The sequence below is a fragment of the Sphaerodactylus townsendi genome, linkage group LG05, assembly GCF_021028975.2.
Source record: "Sphaerodactylus townsendi isolate TG3544 linkage group LG05, MPM_Stown_v2.3, whole genome shotgun sequence".
NCBI classification, from domain to species: domain Eukaryota; kingdom Metazoa; phylum Chordata; class Lepidosauria; order Squamata; family Sphaerodactylidae; genus Sphaerodactylus; species Sphaerodactylus townsendi.
In genome coordinates this window covers 25,851,694-25,873,676 of record NC_059429.1, presented here as the reverse complement: position 1 = coordinate 25,873,676, position 21,983 = coordinate 25,851,694, and the positions used below count along the sequence as shown (strand labels likewise).

Below are 21,983 nucleotides of genomic sequence, written 5' to 3'. Positions count from 1 at the left end.
CCATGAAGCCATTGGGAACAGGAGAGGGGTTTGAGAAGTGACCAAGGGCCTCTCAAAGCACCAGCCTTTGTTGCATTGAAGCCCTGGGGCACAGAGCCTCCTGGTATCAGCTGAGCGTGACTACAGACTCTGCTGCCATGCTTGGACACACAGTGTACCTGTGCAGAGCGACCAAACAGCCACATAGTATTATGTTGCCTTGCCCTTTGCCAGGAGTGAATGAGAAGGGGCTGGTCTGCCACAGGTGGGGGGGCAGAAAGCCATCTGAAGTCCAGCAGGGAGTTGCATGGAGTGCAGCCCCAAGATGGGATAGATGTGTGGCCAGAAGGCAGTGGGGTGAGTGGGCATCAGGTGGACAGGTGCCAAGTGGAGGCTGCAAAAGAAGTCTCCAGACAGGCAGAAGAAGGGCATCTCCTCTGGCACTGAGCCGCATTGCTGCGGCTGCCCAAAGCTCACAGTCTGGAGGAGCCTTCAGTGCAGCATAAACTCATGTTGGATGTCAGCCGTGGTGCTCTTCTGCCTTGCAGGGCCACCTTCTTTATGTAAGGTTGAGAAGGCTTTGGTGGAAGGGAGGGAGAGAAAAACCTCTCTGGGAATTAAGTGTATCAGATTGAAATGGTGCATGTGGATGGCATCTGCCTTATCATTTTTTGGTTTCGTGTTTGTTTGCAAGGATGGCAGTGTGGCAGCAGGGGGGTCGGTAGGGAGAGTTCAGTGGGGGGCAGGGGGAGTTAGGGTGGGGGCTGGGTATAGTGCCCGGGGCTTGCCCCAGGCGCTGTTTTATGGTGGTACACCACTGCTCTGCACTGGATACAACTGAATGCTGCCATTGAATTGGATATAATTGAATACAACTGAATGTAGTGCCAGGGCTTTGCAGAAGTACTCCCCTCTTGTGGTATGCTTCTTGTTGCATCTCTGCATGAGATACTACTCTGGGCTAGTCTCCTTATAGTCAGGAAGCACATAAAGATTAGTGACTCACATGGAAACAGGCTATGATTCTGACTCTTGAATGCTCCAGAAGTCAATTTTTCAGACTTTAAGAGTGAAATATATTTTAAATTTTAATTCAAAAGAATAATGTGCCTTAGGTTCAAACCTGGTAAGACACTGGAAGGTCCATGAATAAATCTCCAGTGTGTGTTAATAATTGTTAAATTGCAGGAGGGGGGGTATGGATTCCTACTTCCCTGCCACAATTTTGCCACCCAGTGGATTAAAGGGATTGTTAGTGTCATGCCTCTCTCTGCTATCATAAACATACCATTCAGCAGTAGCATGATACATCCCAAAGCCTCTGCTTCCCAGCTCGCTCATTTGTTCCGACTGCTGCTACAGAAATCTTCACAACCATCCTTCCATTGTCTTGGTGTTTTCCCCCCTAAACGCAACACAAAGGGGATTATATATTTAGCTTAGCTAAGTCCAAAATCTACACAGCAGCCAAGAAACCAGATTTGTTTATCACACATTCATGCCGAAATCCCCTGCAAAAAGGCACCATGGTCTGCTTCAGAGCGAGAGGCTTCATTCTCACTGAAGTGGTAAATCCAGTTTGAGGACTGCTTCACTTCAGATTGCAAGTTGGAGCTTACTTCACTGAATGTTCCTCCATTAAAAACAACAACAACACTGTTTCTGAGTTAGTGTTGCCAACGTTCAGGTGGAGTCTGGAGATGTCCCAGGATTGATTTCCAGTCTACAGAGAAGGAAATGGCTGCTTTGGGGGTGGGGTGGGGGGGCTCTATGGCATGTCCCCCTGAAGCCCCACCCAACCTCCCCCTACCCCAGGCTCTGTGCCGACTTAGGGTGTGTGCTGTTTTTTTATAATATTTTTCAGTTTTAGGCTTATTGGGCTAGAACAGAAAAGCTGAGAAAATCCAAATAGCCTTACCAGTAAAGGGGTTTTCCAGCTTTCTTGGAAATCTGAAAAATGTGGGCTCCTTTAAAGTCATCATCACATAACCTTTATTAGGCATAAAAACAAGGACAAATCTAAAATAAATAGATATTAAAATAAGATATGTTGTTCTTGAGTACGTAGAGCAATCACTTGCAGAATAAATTTTGTGGTCTTTTCCAATACCTCTGGGTTTTTTACTATTTAGAAGTAGGGCAATTCCGGAATTCGCTGAGCAAATTAGTGCTTTATTAGATGTAGTTTGTGGCAGCAAATATCTGATGCTCGTATATTTAGGACAGAAGATCATATGAGCAACAGTCTCTACTTGATATGAACAGCATGAACAGAATCTTTCATTAAATGGTAGATAGTCGTCCCTCCTCTACTGCTGACGGAAACACTTTGCACCTAGCTCGAGTTAGAGCCCATCTTTGCCTAGAGTCCAATACTAGATCTATATAATGCGCCAACTGCCAATATGTTGGTACTATGTTATAATAAAGTCTATGCGGAATCTTTTTGAAGCTCTGGGGGGACTATTTCTCAATACAGAGGCACCAGATTTGCAGCAGGTGACTCTCCTTAGAAGGGCCACAAGTTTGGTGAAGTTTGAGTCGGTGGGTGCAGTTCTATGGGCACCCAGTGTTCCTGCTCCTTGTCTCCCCTACACTGGTGGAAATGTCCCTGCATCAGCTCCCATGCCCATTTCACCGAATAAATGACACTGATGCTGGTGCAGGGGTCATGGTGCTTTCAATACGGCTTCACCTCTTTTCCCTTGTATTGTATGTGAATAACTTATAACATATTTGTAAACTCTCATTAAAAAAATAGTAATGAAAAAAGATGGCGTCCAGAGCATTTCAGAGCACTTCTCTCCCCTCCCCACCCCCCCACAAACAGAAAAGCACAAAAATGAGATCCTAGTGTAATATGCAGTCATCTCCCATGAGTTCCCATGAGTTCTCCCATGAGAATCAAGATCATCAGGAACACTTACTGACTTGAGGCCAGGTTTTGGAGGCCTGAACTGGAAAGCTGGTTCCTGAATTGCAGCGAATACTTCTGTATTGTCTGCTTTGCAGGCAAAGGTCAGTGGGACAGGGTTCTAGTATTTATACCAGTCCCAGTTGTGTCCTACTGCAAGGCAATGTTAGGGGGCTGATGCTGCAAACTTCTATAGCTCTTTGTGTCTAAAAGAGGCCTTAAGATCCAGAGTACATGCAAACCATTGTGGTTCACTAGCCTAGTTTCAGCCTCCGAGGCTCCTGGTTCAATCCCATCATGCTCCCCCCAGTGGTGGGATCCAAAAATTTTAATAACAGGTTCCGATGGTGGTGGGATTCAAACAGTGTGGCACCGCCACACACACGCACCTCCAATCCCTATTGGGCAGGGAGGTTGCTTTAGTAACCCCTTCTCAGCACTCAGAAAAAATTAGTAACCACTTCTAGAGAAGTGGTGAGAACTGGTTGGATCCCACCTCTGCCTCCCCACCAATTCCTTATAAATGACAACTAACCAATGGATTCCACTGGGTAATTTCAACTCAGCTTCTCAACAATGATGGTGAATTGGAGTTTTTAGTAGTAGAGCCCAAGACATTGCAATGAAGAAAGTGAAGTCAGAAGGTCTCAGCAGTGGCCCTTGACCTCCTTTTCCCTGTTGCTTACAGTACCAAGTGATAGAGTATTTGCAAAGCTTTCTTGAACTGACTGTTGAGCTCTGTTGACTACAGTTTCTTGGGCACAATGGAAGATACATCTTGGTTGTGCACATAGGAGCTGTGGCTGTCTATTGTCCCTGTTGCCTGTCTTAGATGCATCTCTGGATGCTTTTTGTAATCATCATCCCCTTGCGGCATCAAAATCAGTGCCTTAAATGAGGAATGAAATGTATAATCAAGTTAACTGGCTTGCCAATTACTATGATAAATGGTGCAACGCCATTCCTCTGAGACCTCTGCAGATACACACACAATTATGCTTTGACTCCAGTTTTTAAGGTCTTCTCATCAGCAGTGACAGCTACATGATTACTTTTTAAAAAAAAAATGATGGTCAGGTCCCTGGGAATAAGCAGTGATTACTGAAAAGTGACACCTGATAATTCTGTTATATCTGCCCTTCTTAAAATTAGAATTTGTTGTGGATTTTAATCATCAGTAAAAGCGAAGGGGCAAAAGTGGCATTTATTTATTTAAATTTAGCCATTCAAAAGGTACCTCAGACTCTGCCACTATTCCTTGCCCACCTAATAGAGCCTTTTCTTAGCTTTATGGTTTTTTATCCTGAAGAAAGGCAACATTACACACACACACACACACACACACACACACACTACATACATGCATACATACATACACACACACACATACACACACTCGCGCGCGCGCACACACACATATATATATATAATTTACGGTCTTAGAGCAAAACATTTAAAATACAATTTAAAAATAAACCAACTTAAAGCCATCTTAACTAATATAAAATGCAATTAAAATATCACTCTTCCATATTTCTCAAGTTCTATTTAAATAAAAAGTCACTTCACCCTATATTGCATTGTTCAAAATTCTTAAATTTACACACAAGTATATACAAAATCTTGCAACTGACAATGTAATATTAGGATCTGTTCCCTGAAGTAATTGTCTTAATATATGTTTGCTATTATTTCCAGCAAGTCTCTTCAATATCGGGCCTAATATGTCTTTGCAAGGCTTGTCAAGCAAAGGACACCTGAAAAACTCATGTTCCATAGTATTGATCTCTTTTAATTGACAATCACGTAGCCTTTTTTCAAAGGGAATATTATAAACATGGGGTTGCTGATAAAAATGGCAGCCTGCATTGAGCTCTTTTATCCCTACCTACCTGTACTATCTAGTTCAGCTTACCCCATGTCTTCACATCATTATACCGTGCATTTCCCCACCTTTGCTTCATTCTCCATTGATATGTGGCAGAAGAGAGGGATGACTAACAAAATGATATCTGCACACAAGGTGAAACATGCTACATGTTAATGGGATGAAACCTGACATAGGCCCCTTCCTCACATGCAGAATAATGCACCTTCAATCCACGTTCAAGTCACTTTGCAGCTGAATTTTACTGCGTGGAATAGCAAAATTCACTTGCGAACAGTTGCAAAAGTAGATTGAAAGTGCATTATTCTGTATGTGCAGAAGGGCCACAGTGTTTCCATTTTCCACAGCAGTCCCTCGATCTTCCTAACGTGTAGTTCCATTCTCAGTGATCCCTTCTCTTGCTTCAGACTTGTGGTAAACAAGCAAAAAAATTAGTTGAGTTGGAAGTACTTGACAGAATTGATGGAAGCTGTTGTGTTTGTGTGCTCCTGTTCTTGTCCTTCTACCAACTCGGGCCAAATACGTTTGCTGCTTTATGGAGCATTGCAGAACCCTGTAACATGTGTTTGATCAGAGATAAACAGAGGCGATAAACATGCACATCTCCTGCTCTCTAAAAAGGTATCCAGTCCAATCTTCAGTTCACAACTGCAGTGGTGGGATTCAGTAGGTTCGCACCACTTCAGCAGAACCAGTTGTAAAAATGGTGCTTGTAAACAACCAGTTGGTAACTTATTTGAATTCCCCCCGGCCGTGGTGGCGAACCTTTGGCACTCCAGATGTTATGGACTACAATTCCCATCAGCCCTGCCAGCATGGCCAATTGGTAGTCCATATTGGCCAGTTGGTAGTCCAGCATGGCCAATTGGTAGTCCAGCATGGCCAATTGGTAGTCCAGCATGGCCAATTGGTAGTCCATAACATCTGGAGTGCCAAAGATTTGCCACCACTGCCCCACGGGAACTGGTTGTTAAATTATTTGAATCCCACCACTGCCAGTAAGGCTGTACCCGCTTTGGCACTTGGCTGAAGCATTTATCCCCTGCTTCAAGTTCCTTCTCATGGAAACCTCTGCTCAAATATCCCTCCTGATCCAGTGGACAACATTTGAGTTTCATCTGTACTCCCACTGGGGGGGGAGGGGGGACTTTCAAGAGTGAATGTTCTTCCATACAAAAAATGTCTGTAGAAGCAAAAAGTATAAATGTAATAATTGCTTAATAGTTAATTTCCAACATCCGTTAGGGGAATTTAATCAATGCATTTCTTCTTCATCTCGAGCAGCCCATGTCTCTAAACAGGACTGCATAAGCTCAACAAATAACATGGTAGCATGGTCACTGTGTTGAATTAGAGCCTGGGAGATCTCCACTCAAGTGCCCAGTCTGCCATGAATCTCACTGAGCCAGTCACTTTTATTCAGCTTCACCCACCTCACAGAGTTGTTTTGAGGGTAAACAAGGGAAGAGAAATGCTGCTCTGAGTTGTTGGGAGGAAAGGCAGGATAAAAATGCTCTAGAGATGGTTGCTTCAAAGAGTAAGCAAGGGCCTGTGGCTAACACAGACCTCCCAATTCTGTTTGAAAAGGGTATTAATACTTGGACAGCAGTCCTGAAGGTATGCAGGACACGTCTGTGTCACAGACAAACTGACTGAACAACCGTTTTCATTCTCCAGGGCACCTTGGGAATTATTGGTCTGTGAGCGGGAGAGCTAAAGATAGCTTCACCAGAGAATTCTTAGCACTTTCACTGTACAATCCCCAGGGTTCCTTTAAGGTGCTATAAAACTAATATACACCTGAGGCTGCATCAACATGAATTGGGAAACTTTGGTGCTTCCTGATGTCTAGCTCACATGATACACATGTTCCAGTGGTTCCTGCTTAGCATGGCCAATCCCTGTTTTCTAGTATTAGGCCCTAATACTTGATTTACCTTATTTTGTCATTCTGTATAGTATGGGCATTTGGGAGAGGAATTTTAAAGAAGCTGCTTGGTGTACACATACAAACTGGAGCACAGTCTGTAACCTATGACTCTACAGCCTAATGTAGCTCAGTAACAATCAGATATGGCTCTTTAAAAGCAGAAATCTTTAAGTGGGGTTACATTGAAGGGGGTGGTGGGATGCTATTCTAAGGTAACTATAAACAAATCTGTTGTAAGATTAACAGTGCAAACCCAAAAACAGTTGGACCCTTCTAAACACAAGGACTAAGAAGAATGTAGATTGCATTGTAAATTTTGTATTAGATATTCTTTTTTTAAAGAAACCTGTATCAGTCATTATATTAACCTGCCCCTTTTCAGAAGCCAGTATAGGAAAAGCAAATCTAATACATGTGCAGAAAAGCCTTCATCAGTGGGTCATAGTGATGGAAGGAGAGGTGCTGGTCCACTCATCTGTGGAATGTTGGAGGCACACGTTGAATAGATGTGATATAACTGTGAAACTAGTGTGAAAACAGTATAAACCATTTTACACCGTTTTAAACCCTTTTACACCGTTTTCACACTGCTGTTTTTGGCCCACGCGGAATCAGCCTTAGAGTTTCTAGGGAAACACCCATTTGGAAATAGCTGCCTGTACTTGGAATCACCTAACATTTTGTGATTGTGCCCACATGGCTTCTATTTCGTGATTGGTCCCACCTAGGGTTGCCAGGTCTAGATTGGGAAATACCTGGAGATTTGGGAGGTGGAGCCTGAGGAGGGTAGGATTTGGAAAGGGGAGGGACTTCATTGGGATATAATACCAGAGTCCACCTTCCAAGGCACTCATTTGGTCCAGGTGAAGTGATCCCTGTTGCCTAGAGATAGCAGGAGTTCTCCAGCAATCCTCGTCCTTCCTTCCATAGCAGTCATTTTATGATGGGTCCAGAGGTGGGATCCAACCAGTTCTCCCCACTTCTCTAGAAGTGGTTGCTAATTTTTTCTGAGTGCCGAGAAGGGGTTACTAACGCAACCTCCCTGTCCAATAGGGACTAGAGGTGCGTATGTGCGGCGGCGCCACTGTTTGAATCCCACCACCATCGGAACCTGTTATTAAAATTTTTGGATCCCACCACTGGATGGGTCCCACATCCCATCGCAGTCAACACCTTTTTCTTAAAGTCCTAAAGCTGCTCACAGGCTCACCAAGGATGACGATTCTTGCAGTAACATATCTCTGACTATATAATGAGTGGATGCATAACACAGTAAATAGTTAGACTATTAAGAAAAGTGCCACCGTTGCCATCATGACCTTGAGTTATCTACCAAAGCAGTAATGGTCAGTAAGATGTGTAATGTTCATGTTCATGTGTTTTCTTTGTTGTGTTTGGCCTCACACAGGGATTGATCCACCAAGGAACCTGACCATTGACAATGTGACTACAGATTCTGTGACCATCCACTGGGCTTCTCCTATTGCATCTTTTGACCACTACAGAATAGCCTACAAATCTGCTCAAGGTAATTTTTTGTGTGCATTAATGGGAGACCAGATGATGCATGAAGGAGTTCAACTGGAGGGAAGTAAATTCTCAACACTTCCTAACTACAGTAGCAGTTCTGGAGGCCGTACGATATATGATGATTGCTTTTTGAAATAGAGATGTTACCTGATTGGTCCAGGTTTCCCAGTTATTGCTGTGGCAGCTCTCCTGAGAGATTTGCAGAGTCCATTTTTACTCAAGGTCATGCATGTTCTGACAAACCCACTCCTTCCCCTCAGAAATGTTTGTCTGGCTGCTATCTTTTATTTTGTAATCATCCATTCCCAGATTGGAGACACCCATAGAAAGATCATGAGAAGAGTATTTCTTTAGTCAAGGAAGGTGACTCTCCAATTGGTCTCGGAACACTCACACTTCCAGTCTACTCTTCTTCATTGACTCTGTGCAGGCTCATCCGTGGAGTCTGGCACTCTCATAAAGCATCCTTCAGAACTTTTCAGAGTGAAACTAAAGTGGCACCAATCCCACACACTCCAAGGAGGCGGAGTACTACCAACAAGCTTAGTGGGCAATGTTCTTCAGCACATCACTAGCATCATGGAAAACTTTCGCTCTATAGAATTTGTGAACTAAGATTTTTCTTTCCTTCTGTTTTTCTCTGCTCTTTCTCCTTCCTACTGGACAATTCTTTTTCTCTCCCATGCAGGCCACCTTTAGGAAGTGTCTCCCAGGTGCAAATAAATTAACCAATAGAGATGGCCATGGTAACTATTTTCTTAGGAGACGAGCAAGGCGGAGTCTTCTCCGCAGTGCTAGAAGTTTACCAAGGAGATTTGCTGCAAACTTTCCATGTGGCGAAAAAGTTAGGGTTATGGATCAGGCAAGGAAAAAAGCAAAGGGAAAAACCCCAAACCTGAAACTGATCACAGCCCTATTCTCGGACTGCGCCCTAGAACTCAACATAACACTAAGGCAAGCAAAACAGTAACAAAAAATAATAAAAAATAAATTGTATAAAAATAATAGGTTACAGTTTAGGCAAGGACAGGGGCACGGGCTTGCCTTAGTGTTACGTTGAGTTCTAGGGCACATTCCAAGGATAGGGCTATGGTCAGTTTCCGTTTTTGGGATTTTGCCTTAACACTTGCCCTTGCCTGAACCCTAACCCTAACTTTTTATTTTTATTTTATTGTCATAAAGTGTTCCCAAACTTGTAACAAAAACCCAAAACCTAAAACTGACCATAGCTGTATTCTCGGACTGCACCCTAGAACTCAACATAACACTAAGGCAAACCTGAGCCCCTGCCCTTGCCTTAACCCTAACCCTAACCCTAACTTATTTTTATTTAATTTACTCAGGCATAAATTGTTCCCAAAATTATAACAAAAACCCGAAACCTAAAACTGACCATGGCCCTATTCTAGGACTGTGCCATAGAACTCAACGTAACACTGAGGCAAGCCTGAGCCCCTGCCCTTGCCTTAACCCTAACCCTAACTGATTATTTTTATTTAATTTACTCAGTCGTAAATTGTTCCCAAAATTGTAACAAGAACCCAAAACCTAAAACTGACCCTAGCCCTATTCACGGCCTGCGCCCCAGAACTCAACGTAACACTAAGGCAAGCCCGAGCTTTATGTATGTGGAATCAGAGCTGGAACTCTCTCGAGCTTAGCTGTGTAGATGACACTACTGACATGTAAGCATCCTGTTCCTATATCCCTTTCTCTCAGATTAGAAGAGCTCAGCTGGTATGTGGGGATCAGAGATTCCTGTAATTTGCACAGTTACACCTACTTAGAGCCTGAACACTAGGAAGCATTTTTACAGATCTCATAGAAAGACATAAGAAAGCATCAAAGAGAACAGCAACTCAACAACAAAAGGAAAACAAATTCTAAGTTTTCTACTGGCTCTTGATTATTGGCATTACTCTGAGCTGGTTCTAAGCTTGGAATGTTGCTGGCACAGGATTTTTGATATGCATATCTTCTTCCAGTCAGATGGCAGGAATTCTTCAAGAATCACTGGAAACCGCACTTTTTCCCTGCAGAGGAAGGGAGGGGATTATCTCTTTTGGGTGCCAGCTCAGTCACTTTCAGGAGAGGAGGCTGAATGAAAGCTGCTTCCATACAGTCAGGATTCTCTGCCCTTTTCCATTTGCACATCTTTTGGCTAGTTTCTCCCACAGCTGCCCTTGCTCCCCACTGGAGAGTTTTCTTGCAAAACATGCATTTTGGCCTCTGAATTGTAGGCACTGCGGTTCATCTGCCACCTCTCTAAATTGACAGCTTTTTTATTCTAGAGATGTCGCACCACCCTTTATTTTATTTTTATTTTGCACAATGGTTAAAAATAATGGTAATCAAAGTCTGATCTGGGAGGGGGAGGTGGGTTGATGCTTGCAAAAACATTTATGAACACCAACAGCAGATATCCAGATGGGAAAAACTATCAACAGACATCAGAGAAATAATGCTATTGTTATATGCGTGGAATGTTCAGTGTATCATAGCTGGGTAGTTTGGAGGAAGGGAAGAGAGGGTGGATTATGGATGCAAAGGACGGGGGAGGCAGGGTCTTGTCAAACAACAACAACAGGCATTTGTCGGAAGGGAGGATAGAGTGTCAGTGTGACACTGCGGTGATGCATAGAAATGGGCAAAACACTGTGTCCTGTACCAGCTCCCGCGAGCGGCCATTGGCCCCTGCTAACCCCCCCCCTCCCGAGTTGCTGCCAGCCCACCATGAGGCCCAACAAACACAAACCACCTGGCTGTGTCAGTGGATGCCATCAGAAGAAGCCAGACTGAAGGACGCCCACCCCAGGGGAAGGAGAGGGGGGCAAGCTAGTGGCAAGTGGGGGGGGGGGGAACGAGGGCACAGTAGCAGCTCACTGCAAGCCTGCACTGCCTGCACAGGAGGAGAGGCCTGGTAAAGTCACAGGGCCAGAAACTATGCTTTTGGCTATGGGGGTCTCTGAGGCAGCCAGGGTTTTCCAGAGCCTTGCTGCCTCACCACACTGCCTGGAAGCCTTCAGGAGCCGGCGTGGCAACGGTGCCAGCTCGAAACCTCTGGATTGGGCTGCAAATATATTACCAAGCAATATGCTGAAAATTTATAATGAATTATTATGATAACAGTGGCAAGAATAATATTTGCACAAAAGTGGAAAGCAGATAAATGTTCAACTTTGGAAGAATTGAAAAATAAATTAACCGAATATAGTGTCATGGAAAGTCTAACATCCTAGTCTACACCACGCACCAAAGTCTACACCACACACCAAGATCAGAATTTCAGGCAAAATTGAATGCCTTTTATAGACATGTCATGAGAGGCTAAGATGAGAATGATAGTAAGAAGAAATGTTTTAAAAGAAGTTTTTAATTTGAAAAGCAAATGTGGATGAAAATAAGACTAAAAACTATTGTGAAAGCACTGTATTGAAATTCAGAATAGAAACAAATAGTTTGAAATTGATGTAATGTTCTATATGTAGATATCAAATTTATTAATTATTCCTTTATGTTGTAATAGCAATAAATTCTTTAAAGAAAAAAAAGCAGTGAGGGTGAATTAGGATTCCTGATCAAAGCATGAAGATTCAAAGGGACGGATTCACAGAAAATATCTCTTCCACATCTCCTGCGCAGCGACTCCATGTTGGCGTTCAGGGTTTTGGGCAGTGCCAGATTTAGATGAAGAGAGGCCCTAGCCTAGGCTATTCTATTTGTGAGGCCCCTCCCAACCCCCCACCCTCACAACTAGAGGAAGACAGAAAAGTGTTTTAAACAAAACTGAGTAAAGCCAAATACAGTGTTGGATGTTTAAAATTCTGCAATTCACAGTTCCTCCTCTAAACAACAGAAGACGTTATTGTTAAAACCTTTAGGGATCAAGAAAAAAAGCCAAAATGTTAAAATTAACACTGTGAAAAACTTTGCCATAACCGAACTTTGTAAACACTTTCAAATCTTTTCTTCATGCTCAGATTAGAATCTGAAAATAAAAAGTAAAATTAATCGTCAACATTTATTAGAATGTTATGCGTTCTTGAACAATGGGGTCCACTTCAGTGAAGTTCTGGAAGGACAAAATCAATACAGAAATCAATGCTAGTGTCACGTTATCCGCTCAAGGTAGTGCTGTTCTAAAATGGAGTTCAAGGGAAATTACTGAAGGGTTGCTTAAAGACTGCAGTGCATTATAGTCCTGTGGTGCCCCTCTGCTATCTCTTTTTTGTTCTTCTCTTCACACATGCCCTGTAACAGTCTATTAAAATTTGAAACAGACAAAAGCTGTGGATCTATTACTGATTTAAAGAAACATGCTGAAAAGCTTTCCAAAAGCACAGTAGGGAATAAATGCTGAGAAAATGGCACCTGGAAGGGGCTGGTGGGGAAAGCGGCACCAACATTAGCAGGACCTTTGTAGAGTAGGAAAATGCAAGCCATTTTCTCCAGATGACACGTTAGCATGTTTGGACTATGTATTCTTTGCAAAAAAAAATACCAGAATAGATCTGTTTTGGGAACGATTGTATTGAGGATGGGGAAAACCTGAAATGGAATTGTCACAGCACAATATCGTTCTCCAGTTTGGAAACCAACTCAGGCAAGGACCTCTGCATGAAAGCAATTTAATTTAAGAGGCTAATTTAACTTCACCCAGTATTAATAAGATTTGCACTGTCAGGCATCTTGATACTAATTCCTTTGAAGCAGGGCTTAGCATACTGGAAAAGATTATCCAGCTGCAGTTCCCTATCAGATTAAAGAACCCAGACATTATCAGTTCAAAGATGTAGATTAAAATAAGGAATAGGTTTTGGAAAGGGGATTTCATTTGCATTTAGCACGCATGTCAAGCAAGCAATTTCCAAAACAGAGGCCATTTAATAATTGTTTGAAACGTACATTACCCAGGATGGTGATCAATGTTTGTGAGTCTGTCAGTCTGCCGTGGTGGAAATGAGTTTATAGATGGCTGACAGTGCAGTGCTAAACAGAGTTACACCCTTCTAAGCCTATTGAGTTCTGTACATCTACAAGGGTGTAATGTTGAATAGGATGGTACAGTTATTGTATCAAAAGGAGACTTTTCCTTCATGCTTGCATCTGGGTATTAGAAGATATATATGCACAAGCATGTACTACTTCCATATGCTTGTTCTTAAAAGATACTAGTGTGCAGCTGCAGGTTTTGGCATCCATTATAATGTGTTGCACTTCCCAAGCTTCTAGGCTGGAAAGGAGGAATACTGTGGAATTTTGAAAGTTTTCATTGGGCAATCATCAGTCCAACCGTTTTAGATACAGTATAAGCTTTCTTTGGCCAGAATTTGGATTAGATCAATGGAGTGATCTGATGTGGGACCCCCAGATTTCCATAAACATCTCAATGACTGATTGCACACAAGACATCAGCTGCACTATCGGGGCACATGAGCGTTGCCACAAGATTTCTTGCACAAATGTATTTCCTCGAGCCCCACTTTCACTTTCTATTCTCCCTGTGGCAAGCGAGACCACTTCTAGCACAAATTTGATTTTGCTTCGCAGCCAGAGCAGGCAGATTTGCCAGTGAGTACAGCTTTGCCCCAGACCTCTTCCCTCCTCCCACTGCCAGCCCTAGTCTCATCCCCCCACTTCATCTCATTGTTTTGCATACTTCCCTCTTGCCCTCCTCCCTTTTGTCAACTCCTTTTCACTTCTCTAAATACTCATGTCGAACTATCGATATGTCAAAATAATAGAGTTGGCTTTTGGAAAGGAACCGCACGTAGGGTCTCTTTCTGGCTCCAGCCCACCTCCCCCACTCTGCTTCTGCCCTTCCAGATGATCAAGAGGACTTTTTAAAACTTTATTTCTGACAAGCCCCTTTTTAAAAAACAAGTCTCTCTCTTTTGCAGCAGCAGAGAGAGAGTGGAGGGGAATGGAGTGGGAAGAAATATCAGCTCTAATGTTGGGACTACTGAGTATGATGAGATCTGAGCCTTTAAGGGGGGGGACTTAAGAAAACCAGGAAATAGAGGCCTGTTAAGACTTCATGCAGCAGCTGTAGGTCAGACACTGGACTGCCTCCTCACATGTAAACAGAGAAATGCGAGGAGAGCCCTCTGCATGCCCACTACACAGAAAAGAATCCCAGGGTAAGTCTTTCCTGTGTAATCGGCCAGTGATTCCTCCATTTCCTAAAAGATAGCCCATTTGCTGCATTCCATCTTTCCCACAGCCAAATGAGATTTCTGAAGTGTTTAGGATTCTTCCCTGCAAACTGAAAGCTAGCACATCAAGAGACTTTTCTCTCTGCTGGGCTGTTTGTCTTTTTGCAGGGAATGTTTTATTTAAAGGAAGATGCAGAACTAGAATCCACCACCTGCAGTCCATTCTACCATCTCATTCTCCTGCATATGTGAACCAGGTCTCAGTCTGCCACTGAGCCTTTGTAGGTGGTCTTTTCAATGTATGTCCTGCCTAGGTGTGCCTTTTGTCAGACTCTTACGTGAGAAACTTGATTTGCGGAAAGGTAACCAGTCTGTTTTCTCAATCTTCACAGGACGAGTGGACAGCATCGTCATTGCCAAGCGGGTCACTGAATACACCCTCAGCCACCTCCAGCCAGCCACAGAGTATGAGATCAGCTTGAAGAGTGTGCGGGGCAGAGAGGAAAGTGAACCCCTCTCCCGCATCATGTACACAGGTACACAATTCCTTGACGAGTATGAGGGGACACCAGGAATATATCTGTGAATGCAGATGGTGGTTATGCCTCAGTAGCAAAAGGCAGGCGGATTTCACATGGGCCAAAAACAGCGAAGTTCAGTTGGCATAAACAGAAGCGCAGCTGCCCCGGGGCATTCGCATGGCCGGGCGTCCCACAGTCAGCATGCTAATCAGCTGGGCCGCAGGGTCTTTGCACGGAGGTGCAGCGGGGGGTGGGTGGGTTTGTTGACCATCCATTCCTGCATAGCTACACAGGAATGCACACATGAACCCCCACAGCCACACTGACATCCCGTGAGACCCGGATATGACCCTGTGCGCCTGTGTGTCTATTATTATTATTATTATTATTATTATTATTATTATTATTATTATTATTATTATTATTATTATTATTATTATTATTAATAATAATAATAATAATAATAATAATAATAATAATAATAATAATAATAATAATAATAATAATAATAATAATAATAATAAAAAACCACCCTCCCCCGAAAGGCTCACGGAAGTCTACACGGAAGTGAGCCAGAAATAAAAAAACCACACATGAGCACGGCCAAAGTAGAAGCGCCTCCTGCCCGGCTGTTTGCTTGGCTCCAGTTGCAGAACGGCGTTTTTGAAAAGACTCACTCGTTTCACGAATCAGAGATACATTAGTTTGGGGAAAATAGGTCATTCATGCTAATTAGGAAACTGTACAGTGCAACCTCCTGCCAGGTAAAACTGAATCATTTGTGCTCACTCTCCAACAAAATACCCACTTCAAGAGGAGTTAAACAGGGGTGCATGTTGGCCCTGCACTTATTTAACCTATATATAAATGACCTGCAAGACCACCTTAACACGGTGGAAGGACATCCACCGAAAGCAGGAGGCCATCCTGTCCCACTGTTATTGTATGCTGACGATACTGCCATCTTATCGCAAACCAGAGTTGGCCTTATGAGATATTTAAAAGCATTTTTCGATTACTGTGATCTAAATGAATTAAAGGTTAATTATGCAAAATCCAAAATAATAGTCTTTTCAACTCGCTGGAAACAGATGACATGGAAAATCAATAACATCTATCTTAATCAGGTCAAAGCTTTTAAATACTTAGGCCTAAATTTCCAATACAATTCCCAGTGGTCAATACAAAGATCTTGCTCTATTACATCTGCGAAAAGGCTGCTATCAGGCATAGTTCAATTCTATTACGGGAAGGGTTCTCAATCTACCATTGCTGCCTTGAAGATTTTCCAAGCAAAGGTGATTCCAAAGATTCTTCACAGGATCCCCATATGGATCAACGCCCTCAACTCTGAAATTGATCTAATTCAAGCTTCATTCCTGAGAAGAGTAATGGGAGTCCCTACCAGTATCACCTTTACCACTCTGTGCCTTGAATGTGGACTATCCACAGTCGAAACCCTAGCTTGGATCTTCACAATAAAATTTTGGCTCAAGATTCACTTTAGATCTAAGGATGACGACATTACCTTACATCTACTCAAAGATAACCACGTTTGCAACTGGTCCAAGGTAATTATCAACAAAATCAGGAGTATTGGGATTGATCTAACTGTCCTCCAAAACAGCAATGAGAACTTTATTTTCTGCCAAATCAAAGACAGACTGAAAGACCATGAACGCCAGACTTTTTGTTCAACAAAAATCCCAGTCTGTTCTCCTCGTGCCTTGGGAATTTTTCCTAAGCATGGAGTTATAGCTAATTACCTTTCATCTACTTTACCTATTGACCAGTGTCAGGCTTTCATGTTAGTCCTTTTTAATAGTTTTCCATCAGCCTCAACCAAAGGAAAGTATCATCAAATCCCAAAACAACAAAGATACTGTTGCCGTGGCTCTATTGACTCTTTTACCCATGTTCTGTTAGAATGCCAAATTAATGCAGATGCGTGTTTTAGATTAATCCACCCTTTACTGGCGGCGAGAAAATTTTTTAACCCTACTGTAGCCATTTGTTTTCTTCTCAGAGACTATAGTGCTGATACAACTTGTACGGTAGCTCTATTCCTGACAACCATTTTAAAGTGTTAATTTATTCCTGTTTTATTATTCTTAACTGCGCTATTTATACTATATTAGTACATCATATCTACATGAGTGTGCAAATGTTTCTCTGCTCGAATCAACTTATCTTTTATTTATATGAGCTTGTATTATCTTGATTTTATGCCAATAAAGGCGTGATTGATTGATTGAGGTCATTGCAGCTTCGCATCAGCAGTAGTAGCTGTGCGAAGTCCTCCCCAAAACTATGTTTTTACAGTCCTCACACCTCTGACTTTGGCCCGTGCAGAATCCACCGCAGAAAGCATCAACTGATGTAAGCTAGTACAGTCCATGGTTGTGAATTTGGAAAGTGTCCCTGCCCCCAATGAAATCTCCCGTCTTCCATGAATTCAATAGGGTTACCTCTGCATGTGTTATTTTGTTGGACATGTGTTGGTCCTGCATCGGGATTTCCTTTTCTTTTCCTCACATCTTTTGTTCCCTCTAGAAGTCGCTTTCATCATCATTACTGTTTCTCTGCTTTTAAAGTGCTCGTAAAAACCCCCCAAAGAAACCGCAATGAAAGGTCAAATCAACCACGAGAGGGAGCAAAACATGTCTGGAAAAGACAATATGATGTAGTACAGGCCCATGACCGACAAAAATAACATATATGAGAAAACCCTAGACTGTATTTGCTTCAGCTTCCACTCCCTGCTATGCCAGATGGTACAATTCTGCAGGCCCTGTAAGATGGAGCTGTACTACCAGGCATGTGCTTGAGGCAGCAACGGTTGACCTTCTAGTGGCCTCCTTCTTTCACCACTCTCTCCTTCCTTACCTTTCTGTGTAGGCTGTTGAGATTTTAATGTCTTGAGTTCTGAATTTTTCTGCCACTGAGTTTATAGTCTTATCAGAGATTAGGCAGATTTTTTTTATTCTATTGTATTGTTTTACGATGGGAGCTGTCCTGAGTTTACAAAGGGAAGGGTGGGCTACAGATGTAAATCTTCATCATCGTCTAACTGTAATCAGGGCATACATCACAATGGCCAGATGTTTTTCTGCCCAGGAAAGACCTCAGCTGGTTCTCCTGGCTCCCATGCCTCAATGCTTCCAATGCTTTCAAGCCTTGTGCAGTGATTCTTCATAAGTCATGCACTCAAGCCTTCAAAGATATCGCTCCCCAAAATAAAAAAACAGACAAAACATAGAGAATAAGAGTTTTGGGATTTATATTTCCCCTTTCCCTCCTGTAAGGAGACTCAAAGGGGCTTAAAATCTCCTTTCCCTCCCCCTCCCCAACAAACACCTCAGAGTTTGTTCCTGCATCAAAATGTTTTATTTTGGTTGTGTGGAAAGGGCCACTATCAGACTTGGATCCAGGGGAACCTGGGAGTGAGTGGTTAGTTCACAACAGAAAGCACTTGTTCCTCCTTGCAGATTTAGATGAGCCATTCAGATTCATCCGCTTTGCTAATACATCAGTAGTCAAGAGGGGTCCACATCCATGCTGAGCAGATCTTTAATCTTCTTTTGTCTGCATCGTATTTATATCTATGCTCAGCAACATTAATATAACACCTCTATAGCTTGAGCTTCTGGCCGCTCTTTCTAATAACTACCCTCTCTAGTCTCCTTCTGTCTATATCTGTGTGAGTGAGTGAGTGAGTGAGTGAGTGAGTGAGTGAGTGAGAGAGAGAGAGAGAGAGAGAGAGAGAGAGAGAGAGAGAGAGAGAATCTGCCAGCTGAAGGGAACACTGAAGGCATGTGCTCCTCTGCCACCATCCACAAAGCATGTGTCTACCACAAACTAACACAGCTACTCCTTTGGGTTTTACGTTATCTCCCTAAGAGACTATGTAGTTTTTAACTGAGAAATTGTGACTAGGCTTGGAGATTTGGGTGCAACAAATACCTGATTTGGCTCGAATCTGGGTGAATTCAGGCATATTCGGGCCAAATCTGCCAAATATGTCCTGCCCGAATATGAACGAATCCAACTGCAAGGTATTCTGGCTTGGGGGAGGGGGGGTATTTTTGGTGTTTTTCATGTTTTGGCCTGGTAATAGCATCCAGCCTTGGTGAACGTTGCTTCTGGGAGCGGTGGGAGGGGGATGTGTTGAGAAAGTTCTGAGATAACTCAGCCAGTAGGCTTCAAGTTCAGGAGCGGGGAAACAAAATAAGCTTTTTGGGGGTTCATAAAATTGAACCCCCAGAAGCAAAGTTCACCAAGCCTGGATGCTATTACCAGGAGGGCCTCCTGGAGCCACCTTGAAAGTCTGGTGCCTCTATCTTGAAAAATGTGCAGCCTGCTTACACGCTCAGAAATTCCCCATTGGCTACAATGGAGCCAAGGCACTGCAGAGCAGAGAATCTTGGGCAAATTTCTTGGGGTGCCTGTCAGGGTTAGGGTACCCCCCCATCTCCTGTTAGCTCCCATTGGAAACGGGGGCACCCCTTTTGGGGGTCCATAACTTTGGCCCCCATGAACCCCACTTCACCAAACTCAGGTGGTATCATCAGGACAGTCTCTGGATGATACCCTAAACCTTTGGTGATGCTAGCTTTAAAAATGCACCCCCTGCAGGCCAAAATGTAAAAAAACCAAAAAATACCAAAAAAATCAAGATGGATCCAAATATTCAGGTATATCCGAATATGTTATTTGTCTTATTCAGGCATACAGATAATTTTATGCCAGAATAAGTCCGAATCCAAAATTTACCAAATTTCTAGGGTAGACCAAGCCTAATTGTGACTATTAGCCAGACCAAGAGAAGTTAGAATTTCTGTTCGCTAATGATAATTATGGAGACCATTGTGTTTGATCCATTCCCATTCAGATATAAAGAAGGAATAGGTATGAGTGTGTGTATCTGATTCTAATATGAGAGTCAGTGTAGTGTAGTGGTTAAGAGCAGGTGCACTCTAATTTGGAGAACCAGGTTTGATTCCCCGCTCTGCCAGTTGAGCTGTGAAAACTTATCTGGTGAACTAGATTAGCTTGTGTACTTTCACATGCCAGCTGGGTGACCTTGGGCTAATCACAGTTCTTTGGAACTCTCTCAGCCCCACCTACCGCACAATGTGTTTGTTGTGAGGGGGGAAGGGAAAGGAGTTTGTAAGTCCCTTTGAGTCTCCTTACAAGAGAGAAAGGGATGATATAAATCCAACTCTTCTTCTTAATATGACAAATAGGGGCATCTAGGTGAAGAGTGCTCAGCCCTCCCTCTCTCTCTCTCTCTCTCTCTCGCTCTCTCTCTCTCTCTCCCTCCCTCCCTCCCTCCCTCCCTCCCTCCCTCCCTCCCTCCCCTTGGCTTTAAACTTTTTTATCAAGCTCACTTCCATTAATAGAGCTGGACTGAAAAAAAATCATATGCAGTGATGAAGAGAGGGGAACGAAGTGCAGAGGGGTGGTTCAGTTATGAACTCCTCTGGGTATGATAACCAAATCAATCCCCCCACATACAAAGTCAAGACCAGGTCCCTGCTCCGTGTCATTTAGCTCAAATACCTGCTGGTTTTGCTCATGTCCCATTCACCAGCTGCGTACTGGCTGCTGGTTTTTCCGATGAACGATTTACCTGTTAATTGACTTCTTCACGCCTATTCCTACCTCACGGAGCAGAACACCTCAATCAGTTTTCCGCCAATTTTTATTTGCTTTTGCACAGCCCAGTGGATTTTTGCTTCCTCCCCATCCTCACTGCATTGCTGCTTCATGGAGCAGGCGATTGTTTAAACAGGCAGTTGAATCAGTCACAAATCATACAAATTAGTCATTAAAAACACTGTGGGGGGGGGGAGTTAATGCTACTGTTTGGTTTATGGCTGAATCGGCAGCCTTGTCACATATCTGCCATTCTGCAAAAACCCCATGTAAACCTGTTCAGCGGGCGTTCAAGACATTTAGTGCCAAACTGAGCAGAACTAGTGACTGGCTCATGTCTGATAGACAAAGTCAAACACAGTAAGTTCAACTGTTCTGACAAGTTCACAGCAAAATTCGCAGGATTCCTAATCAAAACCATGGGCGGTTCCTTTGATTCACGTGTAGCGAATCCTTGTTTGGATCCCTGACTCCTGAAGTGAAATGCAAAGTGAGCAACTGTGATTCTAAGCCCCTTGCATTGCTTTTTTGCATTTGCAGCCATGGATAATCCAGACAGCTTAACTGCCATCAACATCACCCCAACAGAAGCTCTGCTGAAGTGGGAACCGCCTGTGGCTGAAGTTGAGAATTATGTCATCGTGCTCACACACCACACAGGTATGTCTCTGCTCGGTCTGTAGGGATGGAGGGAACAGTCGGTGAGAGGCTGGGAGAAATGGAAAACCAGCAACTGATGCTGCTGGAAGTCCTAGACATGTGACATTATGTGTTTTAAAATCAATGGATGCAGGGTGGGTTGGGAATGAGCAACTGGACCCGCACTAGAGGTATAGCAAGGGGGGAAAGCACCTGGTGCACTGGTGCGTCCTCCACCCCTGCCCTGGAATGCCCCAGTCCCACCCCGGAATGCCCCCACCACACCCCCAGAACGCCCTCGCCACACCCACACAGGGGTGTGTGCCCAGTGTGTCGCGCACCCCCCTGTCCCCATGGAGCTACACCTCTGACACGCACCCCCACCATACCCAATCATCAGCTCATGAGCTCAGAGTCTACATGTGTAGACTTCTTCCCTGTCCTCAGAAACATTTGAAGAAGCAGCATGGGGGGCAGAGCCTATGTACGACTGCTTCCTACACATATAGACTCCATGCTTATGAGCTAGCAATCACATGCATAATGTTATACAGGGAAAGGAGAAGCAAGAAGAACACAAGGGGATCGATATAGAGTGGTCCACATAGAGCTAAGAAAGTATAGGTCTGGATGAAAGACATCCTTGCATTCCTGTTTGTCTCACCTGGATGTCCATGATGGAAAAATGGTTGGGATGAGAGGGCAGAGCATTGGGTCTCACCCTGGGCTGTGCTAGTGTGTCAATTTGTTTGACTGCTTTCTGCTCTGC

At 43.5% G+C, this 21,983-nt stretch overlaps 1 protein-coding gene across 2 annotated transcripts in view; it reads left to right on the top strand.

The window, feature by feature from the left end:
* TNR (tenascin R) overlaps positions 1–21,983 on the top strand; it is a 550,455-nt gene that overhangs the window by 500,150 nt on the left and 28,322 nt on the right. For both annotated transcript variants that reach the window (XM_048497976.1, XM_048497975.1), the window contains exons 13-15: positions 8,120–8,239; positions 14,789–14,932; positions 21,116–21,235. In XM_048497976.1, the coding sequence (XP_048353933.1) occupies positions 8,120–8,239; positions 14,789–14,932; positions 21,116–21,235 (384 nt within the window). The remainder of the gene's footprint in view (positions 1–8,119; positions 8,240–14,788; positions 14,933–21,115; positions 21,236–21,983) is intronic.